Source organism: Microtus ochrogaster, chromosome 15 (assembly GCF_000317375.1).
Source record: "Microtus ochrogaster isolate Prairie Vole_2 chromosome 15, MicOch1.0, whole genome shotgun sequence".
Classification (NCBI taxonomy): domain Eukaryota; kingdom Metazoa; phylum Chordata; class Mammalia; order Rodentia; family Cricetidae; genus Microtus; species Microtus ochrogaster.
Window position 1 is genome coordinate 10,685,708 of NC_022017.1, and position 15,637 is coordinate 10,701,344.

The 15,637-nt window shown below is 57.2% G+C and overlaps 2 protein-coding genes across 2 annotated transcripts; one reads left to right on the plus strand and one right to left on the minus strand.

Moving 5' to 3' along the window:
- Window positions 1-96: 96 nt before the first annotated feature.
- On the plus strand, window positions 97-5,519 carry Mapk15 (mitogen-activated protein kinase 15). The gene is made up of 14 exons (XM_005354070.3): window positions 97-225; window positions 1,441-1,539; window positions 1,631-1,660; window positions 1,789-1,879; window positions 2,346-2,476; window positions 2,560-2,723; window positions 2,881-3,020; window positions 3,620-3,677; window positions 4,079-4,216; window positions 4,318-4,423; window positions 4,528-4,732; window positions 4,837-4,940; window positions 5,015-5,143; window positions 5,250-5,519. The coding sequence occupies exons 1-14, from the start codon at window positions 157-159 to the stop codon at window positions 5,433-5,435; spliced, it is 1,650 nt and encodes a 549-aa protein (XP_005354127.1). The 5' UTR covers window positions 97-156; the 3' UTR covers window positions 5,436-5,519.
- Window positions 5,520-7,632: 2,113 nt separating this feature from the next.
- Fam83h (family with sequence similarity 83 member H) lies at window positions 7,633-15,483 on the minus strand. Its single transcript, XM_005354071.3, has 5 exons — window positions 15,413-15,483; window positions 12,399-12,860; window positions 11,499-11,663; window positions 11,304-11,428; window positions 7,633-11,108 (listed from the first exon to the last, which is right to left on the minus strand). The coding sequence occupies exons 2-5, from the start codon at window positions 12,843-12,845 to the stop codon at window positions 8,318-8,320; spliced, it is 3,528 nt and encodes a 1,175-aa protein (XP_005354128.1). The 5' UTR covers window positions 12,846-12,860; window positions 15,413-15,483; the 3' UTR covers window positions 7,633-8,317.
- Between the last annotated feature and the right edge of the window lie 154 nt (window positions 15,484-15,637).

A 15,637-nucleotide genomic window follows, 5' to 3' on the forward strand; every position in this document is an offset into this window, starting at 1 on the left:
GGACCCAAGCGAACAGGTGGAGCTGGCTACAAACCCCGCCCATTGGCGCAAGCGCAGGGAGGCATACCGCGGCCGCGGTTCCCAAGCCAACGGATCAACAGGTCCAGCACCGAGAAGGAGTCTGTGAACGCCAAGAGCCTTCGCCTGCCTCTCTCCATGTGTGCTGCCGAGGTGGACCGCCACGTAGCCCAGAGATACCTGATCAAGCGAAGGCTTGGGAAGGGGGTGAGCGCAGGGACGCCCCGTCATCGAGGGGCACTGCAGTCACCTGGGGGTCTGGTCGGCCCCCTCAAGGTCTAGTTCTTCTGACACGGGATGCTGGCTTCTAGGCTCGCGTCCTGCCTCCTCCGAGGCTCCTAGACCCACGTTTCCATAAGGAAACTGGGTAACACACAGGGACCTCGCCCAGGAATGCAGGTCGCCAGGGTCCCCAGGTCGCAGGAGGAGTTGTATTGGTGTTCCGCCCACATCCCCTACCTTTCTGGATTCCCATAGGCTGCTCTGGGTAAGCCTGGCCTTTTCCAGTTTCTGAGGGTGAAGGGCTTCTCCCAGCATTGCTCAGGAGCACATAGCCAGGTTCAGGAAGTTTGAGTATGGGTTCACAGAAAGAGTAGGAGCTGTGTGTGAATTCGGGTGTATTCGTGATTGCAATTGGGTCTGAATAGATGGGGCTGTATGCGTGAATGTGTGTGATCGTGGGGGTGTGTTCTGTGTATCGTGGAGGGGAACAAGCAAACAGCAATTGCAAAGGCCCCGAGGCAAAGATCTGCTTGGCCGGTGGAAACACACTACATTTTTATGCGTGGAACCAGGCGGAGATGGGAGAGAGCAACAGTGATGGCTCCCGTGGTGTGGAAGGAATCCAGGGCACCTCCAAGACCTTGGCTTTTGATTGACGAGCTGTAGCAGCTGCTCATAACATTCACTTTACAAAGCTCACCCTGTCTACTCTGGCGAGGCTCGGTGGCGGTGATGGGTGGTAGTGGCAGAGAGAGTAGACAGCCAACCCACAGGAGATGTTGGAAGTGTGCGCAGTGCACAGCAGAGCAGGGAGGGAAGGGCCCCGTCAGGCCCTGGCTATGCTCTGCAGGTCAAGTTGATAGGATTTGCTAAGCAGATGGCGTGGGAGTGTAGAGAAAGATAGTGAGAATGTGTGGGGAGGTAGAGGGGTCACAGGTCATTCCAGAGACAGCCCAGTAGTACCCACTATGGCTTCATGTCCTGGTAGGAACCTCTCCAGTTCTCATCCTCCCTCCCCTCCCCCACTCTAGAAGATGCTGCCGTTGTAGGCTCTGCCGCTCCAGGTCTTGTCACACTTTAACCCCTCCCAGAATCCAGGGCTGGGCGGTGTGTGTGTGTGTGTGTGTGTGTGTGTGTACGTGTGTACGTGTGTACGTGTGTGTACACTTATGTTCAGCAAGTTGACCATGTGTTCCCCAGGCCTATGGTATTGTGTGGAAGGCAGTGGATCGGAGGACTGGTGATGTAGTGGCCATCAAGAAAATCTTTGATGCCTTTAGGGACCAGACAGATGCTCAGGTAAGTGAGCAGGGAGGGTCTCTGGGGAGGTGTGGTGAGCTGTGGGAGGGGTCCGGCACCACAGGTTTTCTGGCATTTCTGTTTCTTACAGAGAACCTTCAGGGAAGTCACGCTTCTCCAGGTAAGAGGCCCAGGCCATCCTGCCACTTCCCTTCCCTGGGTGCAAGTCCCCACAAACAAGGGAGAAGCTGGCCCTACTGGCCCTGAGCACAGCCTTGGCCCCGCAGCAGCAACAGTCTGTCTTCCCAGGAGTTTGGGGACCATCCTAACATCATCCGCCTGCTTGACGTGATCCCAGCAGAGAATGACAAGGATATTTACCTGGTGTTTGAGTCCATGGGTGAGTGAGGCCTTAGCCAGACCCCAGCCCTGCTTAAGCAGCCTGGCTCTTTTCTGATATTCCTATGGCCCCTGGCCCACGCTGTATCTGTCACTTCCATCTGTCCCCTGAACCTGAGCATAAAGCTGGTGAGGTTTGACTCTCAAAGATTAGCACTAACACCCCCCCCCCGACCCTGCCTGCACTGGCCTGGTGGTGGCTCCCATTTTGTCCCTTCTGCACCGGACTCTTGCTCTGCCCTCATTTGCTGTGTTCTCCTTTTCCCCACTCAGTTTGTAAAACAAGAACATGGAATAGGATGAAAATAATTCCGTAGACCATTCTGGTTGCAATGACAGTGAAGACAGATCCGGTAGCTGGGTAGCCAGGCAGAGAGAGCCCAGGATGGGCCCAGGGCTGGTGCAGGCTCAAAGCGGTACAGACCTGCACTCTTCACCCTCCAGACTGACCTGCGTATCCTTCCCAGACACCGACCTGAACGCGGTCATCCAGAAGGGCAGACTACTGGAGGATATCCACAAGCGGTGCATCTTTTACCAGCTCCTGAGGGCCACCAAGTTTATCCACTCAGGGCGTGTCATCCACCGGGACCAGAAGGTTGGGTCCACACTGTGCCCACAGGTCCCTGGCCCCACCGTGCTCCGGGGCCTAGTGGGTCTCAAGCCCGTTCCTCTCTCTAGCCAGCCAACGTTCTACTGGATGCTGCATGCCGGGTGAAACTCTGTGACTTTGGCCTGGCACGCTCCCTGAGTGACCTCCCTGAGGGACCTGAGGGCCAGGCCCTGACGGAGTATGTGGCCACACGCTGGTACCGCGCTCCAGAGGTTCTTCTCTCCTGCCGATGGTAACAGCTGGAGACCCAGTCTTCCTTGTCCCTTCAGGTCCCATAGAGTACCCTGCATCCTGGTCCTGCAGGGCCCACCTGAATACTCACTGCCCTTTCCCTGCGCACCCATTCTGCCTCTGCTCCCTGCCCTTGCACACACCCCTTCCTGCCCCAGGTACACCCCTGGGGTGGACATGTGGAGCCTGGGCTGCATATTGGGAGAGATGCTTCGGGGGCAGCCGCTGTTTCCTGGAACATCTACTTTCCACCAGCTGGAGCTGATCCTGGAGACCATCCCGTTGCCCTCCATGGAGGGTGAGCATGTACACACTGAGGTCCCAACCTCAGCAGCCTGTCCCTAGGCATGGGATGATGAGAGCCCAAGGGCGCAACTGTGGAAGGGTCCCCAGTACTGTGCAGAGGAGAGAGTCATTTGACCCGGGAACACTGAAAAGGGTCCCGTGGATGGAGGGCCCAAGAGCAGCTCTGGAGCCTGGTGCAGAGTGGCAGAATTGGCCACAGGACAGTGCACGCCAACAGTGACAGGAAGGGGCTGATAGTGCAGAGGGTCCAGGGGAACAAGAGTGCCGTGTCTGTGCTGGCTGCTGAGAGCAGCGGTTTTGCAGAGGGGCATGGCGAGAGGGAGACACCTCTCAAGGCCGGCTGGGTGCCTGGTACTCTTAGAGAGTTCCTACTCTTTGGGTAGGACCAAAGGGAGGTGTGACCCCAGCATCCTCTATGTGATCATGTTGAGAGTATGTAATTTCCAGGTAAGGCACAGCTATGGGCACTCACCTGGACCTTCTAGACCACAGACTCTGTGAGAGGTTATTTATTATCTATGTGGCCAGAAGAATGGCTGCCCACCCCCTCCCAAGCCTGCCTGCTCATGCCCGTCTTCCACCCATCCACAGAGCTCCAGGGCCTTGGCTCAGACTACAGTGCTTTAATTCTGCAGAATCTTGGGTCCAAGTGAGTGGAACTTTTAGGTGTGGGGGAGGGGTGGCAGGTCGCAGGAGGGGGCCGCCATGTAGCAGCTGGCACATGAACCAGTATGTACCAGCCCAGAGCTGCAGCGCTCATTCTCTGACTCTTAAAGCTTTAGTTACCAAAAAAAAAAAAAAAGGACAAAATCCAGGAGACTGACAAGAAAGAAAGAAAAGAAAAACAAGACCCAACCCCCAGAAATGAGAACACCCAGGCTTACGGGAGAGCGTCCCTCTGAGCTGGGAGGAGGGGATGAAGAGGTGACAACCTCGGGAAGGGGACTAGAAGAGTGGGATTTACACAAGCAGAACAGAGGAGGTCAGGCCACAGACAGAAGGTGCCACGGGTAGGGCCCTAGAGAGGAGACGACAGGCGGCTGCCCGCAGGCCACGGCAGACGCTGGACGCCCTCCTGCCGCCAGACACGCCCCCAGAAGCCCTGGACCTCCTCAAACGACTCTTGGCGTTTGCTCCAGAGAAGCGGCTTAGCGCGGAGCAGGCGCTGCAACACCCCTACGTGCAAAGGTGAGACTCGAAGAGAGCGGACAGGGGTGGGAGCCCCCAGTGGCTTGCTCTCCTGCAAGTTGGGTCTCGTCACGCCTGGATCCATCTTTCTGGTCCGGTAGATTCCATTGCCCCGACCGTGAGTGGACACGGGGGTCCGACGTGCGGCTCCCGGTGCACGAAGGAGACCAGCTCTCTGCACCAGAGTATCGCAACCGCCTGTACCAGGTGCTGGGACTGCGGACTCGCGTCGTCCGCTTCCACGGGCACCCTCGAAGCCTCTTACTGCAGCGACCTCAGTGCCCCCTCTGAGCGCCCCTCCCATCCCGCAGATGATCCTGGAGCGGAGGGGGAACAGCCGCAGCCCTCGAGAGGAAGGCCTGTGGGGTGCGGCCTCGCGGGTAGAGCTCAGGGCTTCCCCCGCCCGGGCTCAATCGCTCAAGCCCGGAGTCCTCCCCCAGGTCCCCGCGGAGAGGCCTGCGCGAAAACGCGGACCCAGACTTCAGAATAACCCTGCTCATAACCCCGAGCACGTGGGTGAGCCTTGCCTGCCTCCCACGCACCCCTGGCCCCTTCTCTGTAGGACCACCAACATGCGCAGCGGGAACCTAACTCCGGGGGTTGCTCTTATGACCCCACAGAAGTCCCCAGGCAGAGCTCAGACCCCCTGTTCCAATTTCCGCCGCCAGGCAGGGGGGAAAGGCCATCAGGGGCCACAGCGCAGCCACCCTCAGCACCCTCAGGGGTAAGTCGAGGTTCGGTGGGCACGGAAGAGCCTCTGCAGTACCTTTCCGTGACCCTGTGGCGCACCCCTTCCAGGTGAAGACAAACGTTAGGGTGGTGGCACCCTCCCTGACTTCACAGGCCGCGGCTCAGGCGGCCAATCAGGCCCTGATCCGCAGTGACCCGGCCCGGGGCGGTGGGCCGAGGGCGGCCGGCGCACGACGGGTGAGCCCGGCCCTGGCCCTTCCCAGCTCCCTCCAGTGCGGTTCGTACCCCCCAGAGCCCTGTTCCACTCTTCTCCCTCCTGAACAAGACCCTCGCCTGCGTGCAGGTCCCTTCCCGCCTGTCCCGGGAGGCCCCGGAACCCCGACCCGGTCGAAGGATGTTTGGCACCTCGGCCTCGCAGGGGGCCCAGGGCGCAGCCAGAGCTGCGCTTGGCGGCTACTCCCAGGCCTACGGGACCGTGTGCCGCTCAGCGCTGGGCCATCTGCCTCTACTCCCCGGACCGCGTGCTTGAGCCGCCCACCCGTCTCCTTGCGGCAACCTGGCGCCCTTCCCCAGCCTCCAGCGCATCTCCCTCCTTTGTCACTCTGCATTCGAGTTCCGGGAGGGCTCCCCAAGCCTCTCTCCCCTAAGGGGGAGTAGATGATAGTTTACACTTCACCCCAACAATTTTTCCCAATAAAGTCATGTTCCCCCCTCCCCCCCAGCCCAGTTAAGTCATCTTTCACTCACTACCACCCGAGGACTCCCTTCCTAGGTCCTAAATCTTTCATGAGCCCCACTCTCCTGAGCGCTCCATATCCGAATCCTATACTCAGCACAGAGTACCATGTCTGCTCTCTGAGGCTTTTGCCCACTCAGCTTAGTCCTCTGGGCCAAGGATTGTGGCGCCATTCCCCACCCAGGTGCAGGTTACCAATGACTACTTAAGACTGGAGCCACATAAAGAGGAGAGGGTGCAGCACTTCTCTTGGCCCTTGCTACCATTTGTTGGTGACTGCGGCGTGTGACCTAACCACACAGTGACAGGCTTGTCTCCAGGTCTTGATAAAAGGACAGGAAGCACTTGAAGAGGAAAATCTTGAAAGAAAAAAAAAAAAAACCAACCCAAAATCTTGAGGGGACAGTACTGTTCAAAGGGCTTGGTGTGAGTTCAGACCAGATTTGTGTTGGCAATCAAGTACCCCCACCTGACTAGGGAAGCTGTCTAAATCTGTTGGCCACAGTAGGGCAAATGACAAAAGGGACAAAGGTAGGGGAAGCTGGCAGAGTTTGAACCTGCATAGCAGTGATACTGGGCTAGATGAGACAGAGGCAGGAAGCAAATGATTGGGTATAGGAGAGGGTGGGTATGATTCCAACATGGCAGAGAGCCAGTCAGAACTGGAGCCAAAAGGTTTGTCTCCTGAAGTGGCTGACTGCCAATACGGTCAGTGCATGGTTTCAAGAGGCTGAGGCATAGCTCCAAGTTGATGACAAACAGAGCAAGGAGTCTGAGGGTGAACACTAGAAATCAGCGTGCCTGCAAGCCAAGACCTGGCTATCGGGGCAGAAGGGTTCAGGCTGGACAGGAGCTGCAAGATAAACGTTGAGAAGTGTCTGTTGGGCTTGAAGGCTGGAGAACCAGATGATGGTCTACATGATGGCCCAAAGAGCCAGGGGTTTGTATGGGGTTTGCAGGGATGGGAGACATGTTTGTGCTGGCATGGAGGATTAAGAGTTCCCCACCAGGAATCATGGTTTTCCAAAAAGGAACCTAGGAAGGCCACAGGGTTAAAGGCTTCATATAAATTGGACAGTTAAACCTATTTGGGGACATGCTGGGTTTTTTTTTCCCCTCATAGGATCTCACTGTGTAGCTCTGGTTGGCCTGGTACTTGCTGTGCCAGGCTGCCCCAGAACTTAGAGACCAGCTTACCTGTACCTCCCCAGCACTGGGCTCTGCTGGAGTTTGTGTGCATCGTGTTTACTGTAAATGTAAGAACACAGGGGTCTCAGAGAGCCCCCGGAAGGACTACCAGCCTCCACTTTTGCAATGCAGAGCTCAACAGGTCTGAGCTTGAGCAGTGACGCACAGGACACCAGACCATGAGCTCTAAGAAGCTAGGCAGTGAGCATGCCAAGACTAGGAAACACTCCAGCTCATCCGGTTCCTAGGGGACCATGCACACCTGGCCAGGAACTTGGGGATTTTTTTTGACAGTGAAATGTAATAGCATGAATCCAGTCACTGCCCAAATCCCAGTATCCTCCCTTCTTCAGCTGCTGGAGTCAGAAGGAATGACTTAGTGGCTTTCTTTTCATGTCTTTGCTCTCTTGGGATTTCACATGAGTGTTCACACACACAACACAGGTATAAACTATTTGGAAAGAAGACAGCAGAAATATATTTCTCATTGCCTAGCAGTGTGTGTGTGTGTGTGTGGGGGGACACTCTATGCATTTGATGCTATGCCAAATCAAAATCTTTGGAGGTAAGAAAAGATAAACGTAACCAGGGACATTGGACAGATTCTTTTTGTTGGTGACAAATAGAAATGGATCAAGGTAGAGTGGGGGGGGGCAGGGTCTGCTGTCCCTTAGTGGTTGCTGGGGCTCAGGTTGGTCCGTATTCAATCTTCTCCCTTTTGCTGAGAGCCAAACACTACATACAGCCTCTTTCCAGACTTTGGCTTAGGAACTTATTGAAGCCAGGGTCACAGAAAGTCTGTCCAGACTGCTTTATTGTACTGCAAAGTCCAGTGCTCCCCACCTCTGGCTTCTCTTCAAGTGCTACCCAGAGACTGGCTGGAGAAGGCAAATGTGACTTAAGGCGGCCCCAGTAGATACTTGGCAGCTACTTCCCAGTGGCCCGCCCTGTCCAGATCCATGCCTTCTCCACAGCAGGAGGACAGAGCCAAGAAAGTGCTAGGAGGCAGTGAGGAGACAGAGTGGAAGCAGGGAGTTCCAGAGGGACGGGAGGAGGCTGTCTCCAGAGAGAGGCTGTGAGATGGACACCCTGATAAAAAGCCCTGAGATAAAAGGCCCTAAGAGGCAACAGAGGCATAAAGTGAGGAGTCTATGACAAACTGGCGAATAAGGCAGAGATACGGATCCCTGAGGTGAATTAAGCCCCAAAGTGGACCTGAGTCCAGGAGATGGTGGAGGCCTGAGGTGAGGGAGGTGACGAGGAAGAAGCACTGAGCAGAGGGGCTGAGCTCCTAGCGTGGAGAAGCCAAGAGTGAGAGGCAGTGTGGCTATCAGGTGAATTCAAGTGCACTCAGTTCAGGCGGTTGTTAGCCAGGTCCCAGACTGCTTTGACACCAGTCTGGCAGCCACCAGTCCATCGGGACCAGACGGGTGCTATGAGCGCTGTATGGCAGTGATGCAGAGTCCTGGCCTCCGAGACCAGAAGACTTATTTTTTGCTTTTGAATGTACCCAGAATCTTGGGAACAAACTTGCCCATTTTACTGTCTCTGGTGTCCTCATCTGCCAGGTTGTCTCCTGCCCCAGTATTGCCAGCTTCCTCCTTTTTGCAGAAGACCTCGAAGCGACTGTAGACACGTTTTTCTTTGCGCATGCTCTCCATGCGGCGCAAGAGCTTGTCACGCTCCTCTGCGCTGGCCGGCAGGGTGCGGCTGAGCCGGCCTTGTGTCCCTATGCTGTCTGAGCGGAAGATGGCTGAACACTTGTCCTTGTCGGACATGTCTGGAGTCAAGTCTCCTGCAGTTGTTGGGCGACCTAGCTCAGGACTGCTGTGAGCTGGGCCTGGAGCAGGGACTCCGCGGTGCTTCTGGCCATGGGCACTGATTTGCTCCAGAATGGCCTTCGTGTCATCTCGCAAGTTGCTGCTGTATAAGGCATTGGCAGTAGCTGAAGCTAAGCGTACCTTTGAGCTTCTCTCTTCTGCGGCAGCCTCTGTGCTGTCACCCCGACCCAGCGAGGGCCGCCGGGGACTCTCAGGCTGCCCATTTTCCTGTGGAACTGGGAAGCTGCCCTCATCCTCCCCTCGCCGTTCGCCTTTGGGGCTCAGCAACTGCCTAAGGCGGAGGGAGCCCTTTCGCAGGACTTCCATGGGACCACCAGCCACCTCTTCCGTGGGCCCTGTCTTCGAAGTCTCCCCAGCGAAGGTGAGACTGCCTCTACGCTCAGGGACAGGAGGCACCGGACTGCCCCTGCGTTCAGGCACTGGGGGCACTGGACTGGTCCTGCGCTCAGGTAGGGGCACCGGACTGCCCCTCCGGTCTGGGTAGGGCGAAGTGGGACTCCCCTTCTGCTCAATCAATCCTGTGGTCGGGCTGCCCCTCCGAGTAGGGAATCCAGGTGTAGGGCTCCCCTTGCGCTCGGGGTGAGCAGGAGTGGGGCTCCCTTTTGGCTCAGAATAAGGCAGCTGGTGTGTTCCGGGTCCTTCAAGTGGAGGGCTATCTCGCCCTTGTGGAGACAAGGAGCGACCCTGGGCGGAGAGCAAGCGTGAAGGCAGGCGTTCTGTGCTGCCCAGCGTGTCGAGCAGCTGCGCAGCGGTCAGTGAAGCTGCTCCTGGGTGTCGCTCTGCCTCCTGATGTAATTGCTGTGCGAAGGAGTCCCGCAAATCAAGCAAGCAACTTTCAAGGCTGCGGCGCTCAGTTCCCGCTCCTCCTGGTGCTACCACCTCCTCCCGCCAGGACTGGGCCACTACAGCCTTGCTGTGGCTGGAGGCAGTGATGGGACCACCTGCACCACCAGGGTCCCGGGCAGGACCCTTGTATTTCTCCAGTAGCTCCGCCACTTTCGCCGAGGTGCTGGAACGAACAGCCTCTCCACTGGGACCCACAGTTTCACTGACTGTCTGCTCTTTGTGCAACAGCTGTACCTTTTCTGTGGTGGTTGCTGTGGTCCCACCAGTACCCTCGGCCTGTGAGGCAAAGATGAGGGATGAGCGCAACCTGGAGCTGCGCTGGATGAGCGGATTCAACCGTGAGCGGAAGGAGTCCTGCTTAACCAGACTTGTTTCCTCTGGGCCCTCTCTCTCCGAGCTATCGCCACCACCGCTTCCTGAGCCTGGCTTTGGTCCCTTGGCTGGGAACGGTGCAGGAGTGCGGAAGGCGGAGGGGAGCAGGTCTCGGCCTCCAGGAACCAGCACTTCATCTTCATAGGCCTCAGCCTCCATAGGAAGACCCTCCTCCCCACCATCACCATGGCAGCCGCTCAGGTAGGAAGCAACGCGCCATTGACGTAGCCCGGCCCGTCCCTCGGTTCCACCCCTGCGCTCAGGCTCCACCTCCGGAGTTGTGTCCAGACCTTGCCTCGTGGATACTTGGCATGGAAAGCGCTGACCCAGGTTGGGACGTGGGGCCCCATTAGGTTCCATACCACGAGGGCCGGTTCCAAAGGCAGGATCCGAACCGTGGCGTACCTCTCGAGAAGCGCTGGATGGAACATATTCTAGCCGTTGGTGCACATCAGCACCGAGTTCTGGGAAGCGGGGCCCAGCACCTAGTGCAAAGTCATCAGGATCCGCAAAGCCAGGTCGGCCTGCACGAATCTTCTCAAAGAGGCCCTGCGGGCGCGTGGGTGCAAACTGTGGATCCCACTGGTAATGCTGCTGGTAGAGTTGGTCACGTTGGAAGTGGCTGGTCTGGAAACGGAAGTCATCACCATGGCTGAGGAATGTCTGTCGTGACACCTGCCGTGCAGCCGCAAAGTTCTCCATGGCTCCAGCTCCATCAGCTGCTGTGTAGCTGTGCCGCTTGAAGGCATCCATCTCCAAGTGCCGGGACTGGAAGAAGCCCCGGTGTCCTGCCAGCTCTCCCATAGGTCCAGCCTCAGTGGGACGCGCCAGTGACCGGTGCCCTGCGTGGGGCTCCAATGCACCCCCAGGCATACGCTGCAGCTCCTCACGGCGGAAGGCCGATAGGAAGTGGCGGTCAGGGTCTAGGAAAGAGGGGAAGCCCAGGCCTTCTTCCCGGGGCGGTGGGAATAGGAGGTGCGCCCGTTTAGGGAACGAAAAAGGTGTTGGTTGTCCAACCCCGGGGACGCCCACCAGAGGCCCAGCCCCAGAGTATGGAGCAAGTGCATAGGCATCCATGCGGGCGAGCATTCCAGCTGAGGGCACCAGTGGTTCTGACTGCGCAAAGAGGATGCGGAACTCTTCATCGAAGCTGGAGACCAGCTCTCCCTGGAACACATGAGCCAGGCTGCGGTGGATTTTCTCGAAGGACCACATGAAGCTGTGGGCAGGAGAGCGGAAGTCAGGGAGAGGAAGTAGGGCCACAAAGGCATCAGTTGGATAATCAGGGAATTGGGGTTTGTAAGGAGCGGGGCTGAGGGGCTGTGGCAAGGAGGGCTTTATGGGAAAGAACTGCGACCACGGAGGAGGACTCTGTGGGAGAGGGCCAGGACTGAGGGAAACCCACTGGGCATACCTATAACTGCCGCTCATCACTACAGCACAGTCCACCAGCAAGAACTTCTCCTTCAGATGGCCCTTGAACGACTTCCCAGTGCGGCAGTAATAGGTAGGCCCTGCCACTGTGCGCACACGCAGGAACTGGAAGAGAGGGGAGTCAGGTCTTCCTCAAAGGTATTTTTCCCTCCACTCCCCTGGCTTGGTCACTCACATCCACGTGGTGCAGGTTGACCCGACACTTGTCGGCCATGTCTAGGAAGTGCTGAGCATTCATTTCATCCAGCAGGATGTAGACTGGGACTCGCCTTGCAGCGGCCTCTAGGACTTCACTGAGCAGATCCACGTCAGTGAACATGTCCATCACCACGGCAACCACCTGGGAGGAGGTGGATATCAGGTCAGCCGCAGGGAAGGGTCCTGCCCCTCTACCTATCTCCGGCCATACTTTCACCCACAAGCACTGTAAAATAACCATTAGCCCACCCCAGGAGAGTGGCCACAACTGGGAGGGCAGTAAAAGGGACCCCTGTAGAGGGTCACAGCCTATACTTTTAATGTACTTCATGGGGTGGAGTGGGGTGGGGGCTGCAATCCTGGCCCAGTGTATTCAGATCCCAAGTTGTCCTGGCAGACTTAATGAGGGATGGGGGGGGGAGGTTTGCCACAACCTGGAGCAGGGACAGAAGCTAGGTGTGCTACCTTACCTAATCTTCCCAGGTTTTGTGGCAGTGTTTTGTTTTTTTTTGTTTTTTTTTTTTTAATACAGGCTAGACTGTTACTACATAGTCCAGGATGGCCTCAACCTCCCTGGCTTTTTGTTGTTTCTGTTTGCCAACTGCTTTGGGGGTGGGTTACTCTCATCTGGGCCAGGTCTAAAGAGACCAATATGCCAACAGCCCCAAGTTTCTGGGTACTGGTCATGATTCTGGGCAAGCATATATAGAGAGGCCATTAACCAAGTCCCAGGTGACAATGGACAAACTGCAGTGACCCTCCTGCTGAGGTCTGGCTGGCCAGCCCAGTAAAGCTTTTATTCTCCCCACGCCCTCCTATTCATGTTTCAAGATCCAGCTCAGGCTGCCCCTCACTACCCATAGAGCCCATAATGCACCTGCTGGGCAGAACGGATCATCCTCCGAGCTTCATCTTTGATGCTGGGGCTGTCAGGTGGCGGTGGCTGAACCAGTGTGGTGACCTCTGTGCCTTGGAAGCCAAAGGTCAGGGGCCAGCCCAGGTCCAGCTCAGGCACAGCCTGGTCTGAGTTCACTGGCCAGTAGGTGCCTGAGGAACCATCCATGTCCACATCAGGAGGGCTGCCTTCAGGGGCTTCTCGGGCCACATATTGTGGGGGTTGCAGGTGGCGGCTCACATATTCCACTTCCTCAGGGCACAGGAAGTCAGGTGCCCCCTCAGACGCCAAGAAGCGGTTGTAGGCTTCTCTCCCACCCTCAGTCAGTGCATCCACGGCCAGTCGGTAGTACTCTTTGTAGTGAGGTGGCAGGTACCCAGGTGCCAATGGGTTGTCCCCCTGTGAGCTGCTCTGGGAGCGACGGGCCATGTTGGGGCCAGGGGCCTGGAGGGGCAGGAAGATGCGTTAACTAGTGGCAGTAGGACCCACTTACCTTACCCTCACGAGTGGACACACACAGTTGCCAGAGCTGCTAGATCATGGGTTTGGCTTATGCCTGGGAGGTCTTTGAGGGGTCAACCAAGATAGTCTCAGAAACAGTGCTGTGAGCCATTGGCCCTAAATCCTCTTCCTGGGGCTGAGACCTTGTTCTCAACAGGGTCTCAAGGACTATCAGTGTTTGCCCCCTTCTAGGCAGGTAAGAGGTCCCACCTACCCTCCTTCGGGGTCAATACATTTGTGGCCCATTTACTTTGTGGATCTTAAAATAAGTTGTTGGTTAAGACACAAATGCAGTCCAGTAGTGAGATTATCCCCCACACACACAAGCGACTAGTCTCGTTGGCCCCTGCCTCTACTGCCTGAAGATCCTAGGCAGTGTTCTGGCCTGTTACCTTCACTGTACACACCTGGGAGAGGTGGCAAGACACTGTACCTGGCCCAAGGTGAGCACAGTGGAGACTGACTCATCCGGGGTTGATGGCCTTAAACCCCACCCACACCTCTTCCCTGGGCCCACACCTGTATATTCCCACAGCCCCTGCACTCATCTCCCTGCCCCAACTCCTAAACTTTCCATCTCTCAAAAAGCGTCAGCCTTCGCTACTGTCCCATCTCAGCCCCTCCCTTGTGGGGTCTCTACTCTATACCCTCCCAGACCCACCCATGCTGACGGCAATAAAGGCATTCCCAAGACTCTGAATCACACCCTCTCCCCGATACGCTAAGAACGGAGGTAGGGCCTTTACCACACAGCTAGCCAAGTTGTCAGGGCCCCATTACCACGGCTCCAGCACCACAGTTCTTGTTCTTCGGTGGCTGGGGGTGGGGGAGGGGGATGGACACAGAAGCTTGTGCTTGAGGAAGGCATTAGAAAAAACAATCTAACACCCAGAATCCAGCACCTCTGGCCCTGGAAGTTGCCTTAGGGCAGGCTCACCCCATTCCCCATTGCTCCTCGGGTTTGGAACGGCTTGGGACTCTTGTCCTGCCTAGCACACAGGTTCCTGGATGTTAGTCTGGACTAGGAAAAGTAATTCTGCCCAGGAAGAGGAGTGGACCAGTGATACTGGCAGGATGGGGAACTAGCTGCTGTTATTTTGATAACGTTGGGGGTTAGGACTCTGCTGTGTGTGACCCAGGGAGCTATAGTGCCTGCCATCCCTGGGGGCAACACATCAACAAGTCCAAATATGACCGAGCTTGGGGGCGGGGACACTCCAATGTCTACTTGCCCCAAGAAGAATGCTCTAAATTCCCTTTGGGGCACTGCCCTGACTGTAGGCAGTTGGTTTTCTTTCCTGTCTGCAGTGTGAGGTGTGGCACACTCTTCTGGGGAGATCAAGGCAGACCACCTAGGGTAAGAATGCTGGCGTGTGTGCTTGGGCAGCCCTCATACTGCACCCACACTTCAGCAGGCTCACACTACCTGGAGCGTGCTCCCTCGGGGTGTTTCCTGATATAAGGAAAACTGAGATCTGAAACGGTCCCGGCCTGTGAACTTCTGGCCAGGAACCATCAAAGACACAAATGGTTGGGAAGGGACCCTAGTCCTGAGTGGCCACTGTGGGACCTGGCCACCCACGACCTCAAATGCCCTTATGTTCTCTCACTGACACACATTCCCCCCTTGACTATGGACTGGCAGTGACCACTCCTATCAGCAATGAACCCCAACAGCCTGCACGAAGACATTTGCCTATCCAAGTGGGGCCTTACTTAAGGTAAGAGCCTATCCCACCCAAATCAATGACTCAGCAGGAATCTGACCTCTGACCTGAAGCCACTCTCCAGGCCCTTCACCATTAACAGCACAAGAAAATGTCCCCTCCCCTCTAACCTGACAGGAGGTAGTGTTTCAGAATCTGGAAGTGGGGGGAGGGTCCCATGGGGAGCACCTTGGGCTACTACACAAAGATGGTGACCGTGGCCAAGTAAGGGGTGGGCGGTAGGGGACATGAAACTGAGAGATGGGAATTGGTGGGATGGGGCTCAAAGACCGGAAGTTGCTGAGTTACAGCTTGCGGGTTAGGCACTGAAAGGCCTCAAGGGTATTATTGTACCCCAGGAAGTTAGCCGCTACCCAGGCCAGGTGTCTTTATCAACTCATCTAGTCAGGGACGTGGGACCAGGAGTTAGCAGACTCCAGTTTTCCCTGCCCTCTACACAGGGATTCAGCCCTGGACACCTGATTCATGGCGGCTTGGGGAGAGGCTCCGGGAAAGGTACAGGTCTTGCCCAGTTAACATCTAGGCCGCGAAGACGAGTGTGTCGCACCCTTTCTTCGGCCTCCTCCTTGCCGGCATGCCCCTAGGACACCCCTCACCCAGTACCCCGGAGAGCAGTCACCCGGTCCCCGACCCAGCCCCACGCACTCTCTCACTGCACCGCCCGGCCCAGGTCCCGAGATCAGACCCAGGTAGCGCGCGCGCGGAGATCCCGGCCTCCAGTCCTGCGCGCGGCGCAGTGCCCGGCCCGCGCCGGGGAAGGGGCCCTACCTGCCCAGGTGAGCGGGGTCTCGGCACAGGGGCAGCAGGAGCCCACCGCCGCCCAGCGGCCTCGCGGTCTGGTCCGTCCGGCAGCCACTCCCCGCCGCGGCCCGCCCGCCCGTTCGGCCTGATTCACGCGCCCGCCCCCGCCCCCGCCCCGCCCGCGCTCTGCCTCCTGCCTGCCCGGGCAGCACCTGGGCGGGGCGGCCCCACCCCGACGCGCCCGCATTCCTG

What these genes read in the sequence shown, in the direction of transcription:
- Mapk15 (XM_005354070.3), top strand. Translation starts at nt 157, where the DNA reads ATGTGTGCTGCCGAGGTGGACCGCCACGTAGCCCAGAGATACCTGATC. An exon ending in TCATAACCCCGAGCACGTGG is followed by an intron (nt 4,733 to 4,836) that starts GTGAGCCTTGCC and finishes ATGACCCCACAG; the next exon opens with AAGTCCCCAGGCAGAGCTCA. An exon ending in GGGCGGCCGGCGCACGACGG is followed by an intron (nt 5,144 to 5,249) that starts GTGAGCCCGGCC and finishes GCCTGCGTGCAG; the next exon opens with GTCCCTTCCCGCCTGTCCCG.
- Fam83h (XM_005354071.3), bottom strand. Translation starts at nt 12,845, where the DNA reads ATGGCCCGTCGCTCCCAGAGCAGCTCACAGGGGGACAACCCATTGGCA. An exon ending in TGATCCGTTCTGCCCAGCAG is followed by an intron (nt 11,664 to 12,398) that starts GTGCATTATGGG and finishes ACCTCCTCCCAG; the next exon opens with GTGGTTGCCGTGGTGATGGA. An exon ending in TCAACCTGCACCACGTGGAT is followed by an intron (nt 11,429 to 11,498) that starts GTGAGTGACCAA and finishes CCTCTCTTCCAG; the next exon opens with TTCCTGCGTGTGCGCACAGT.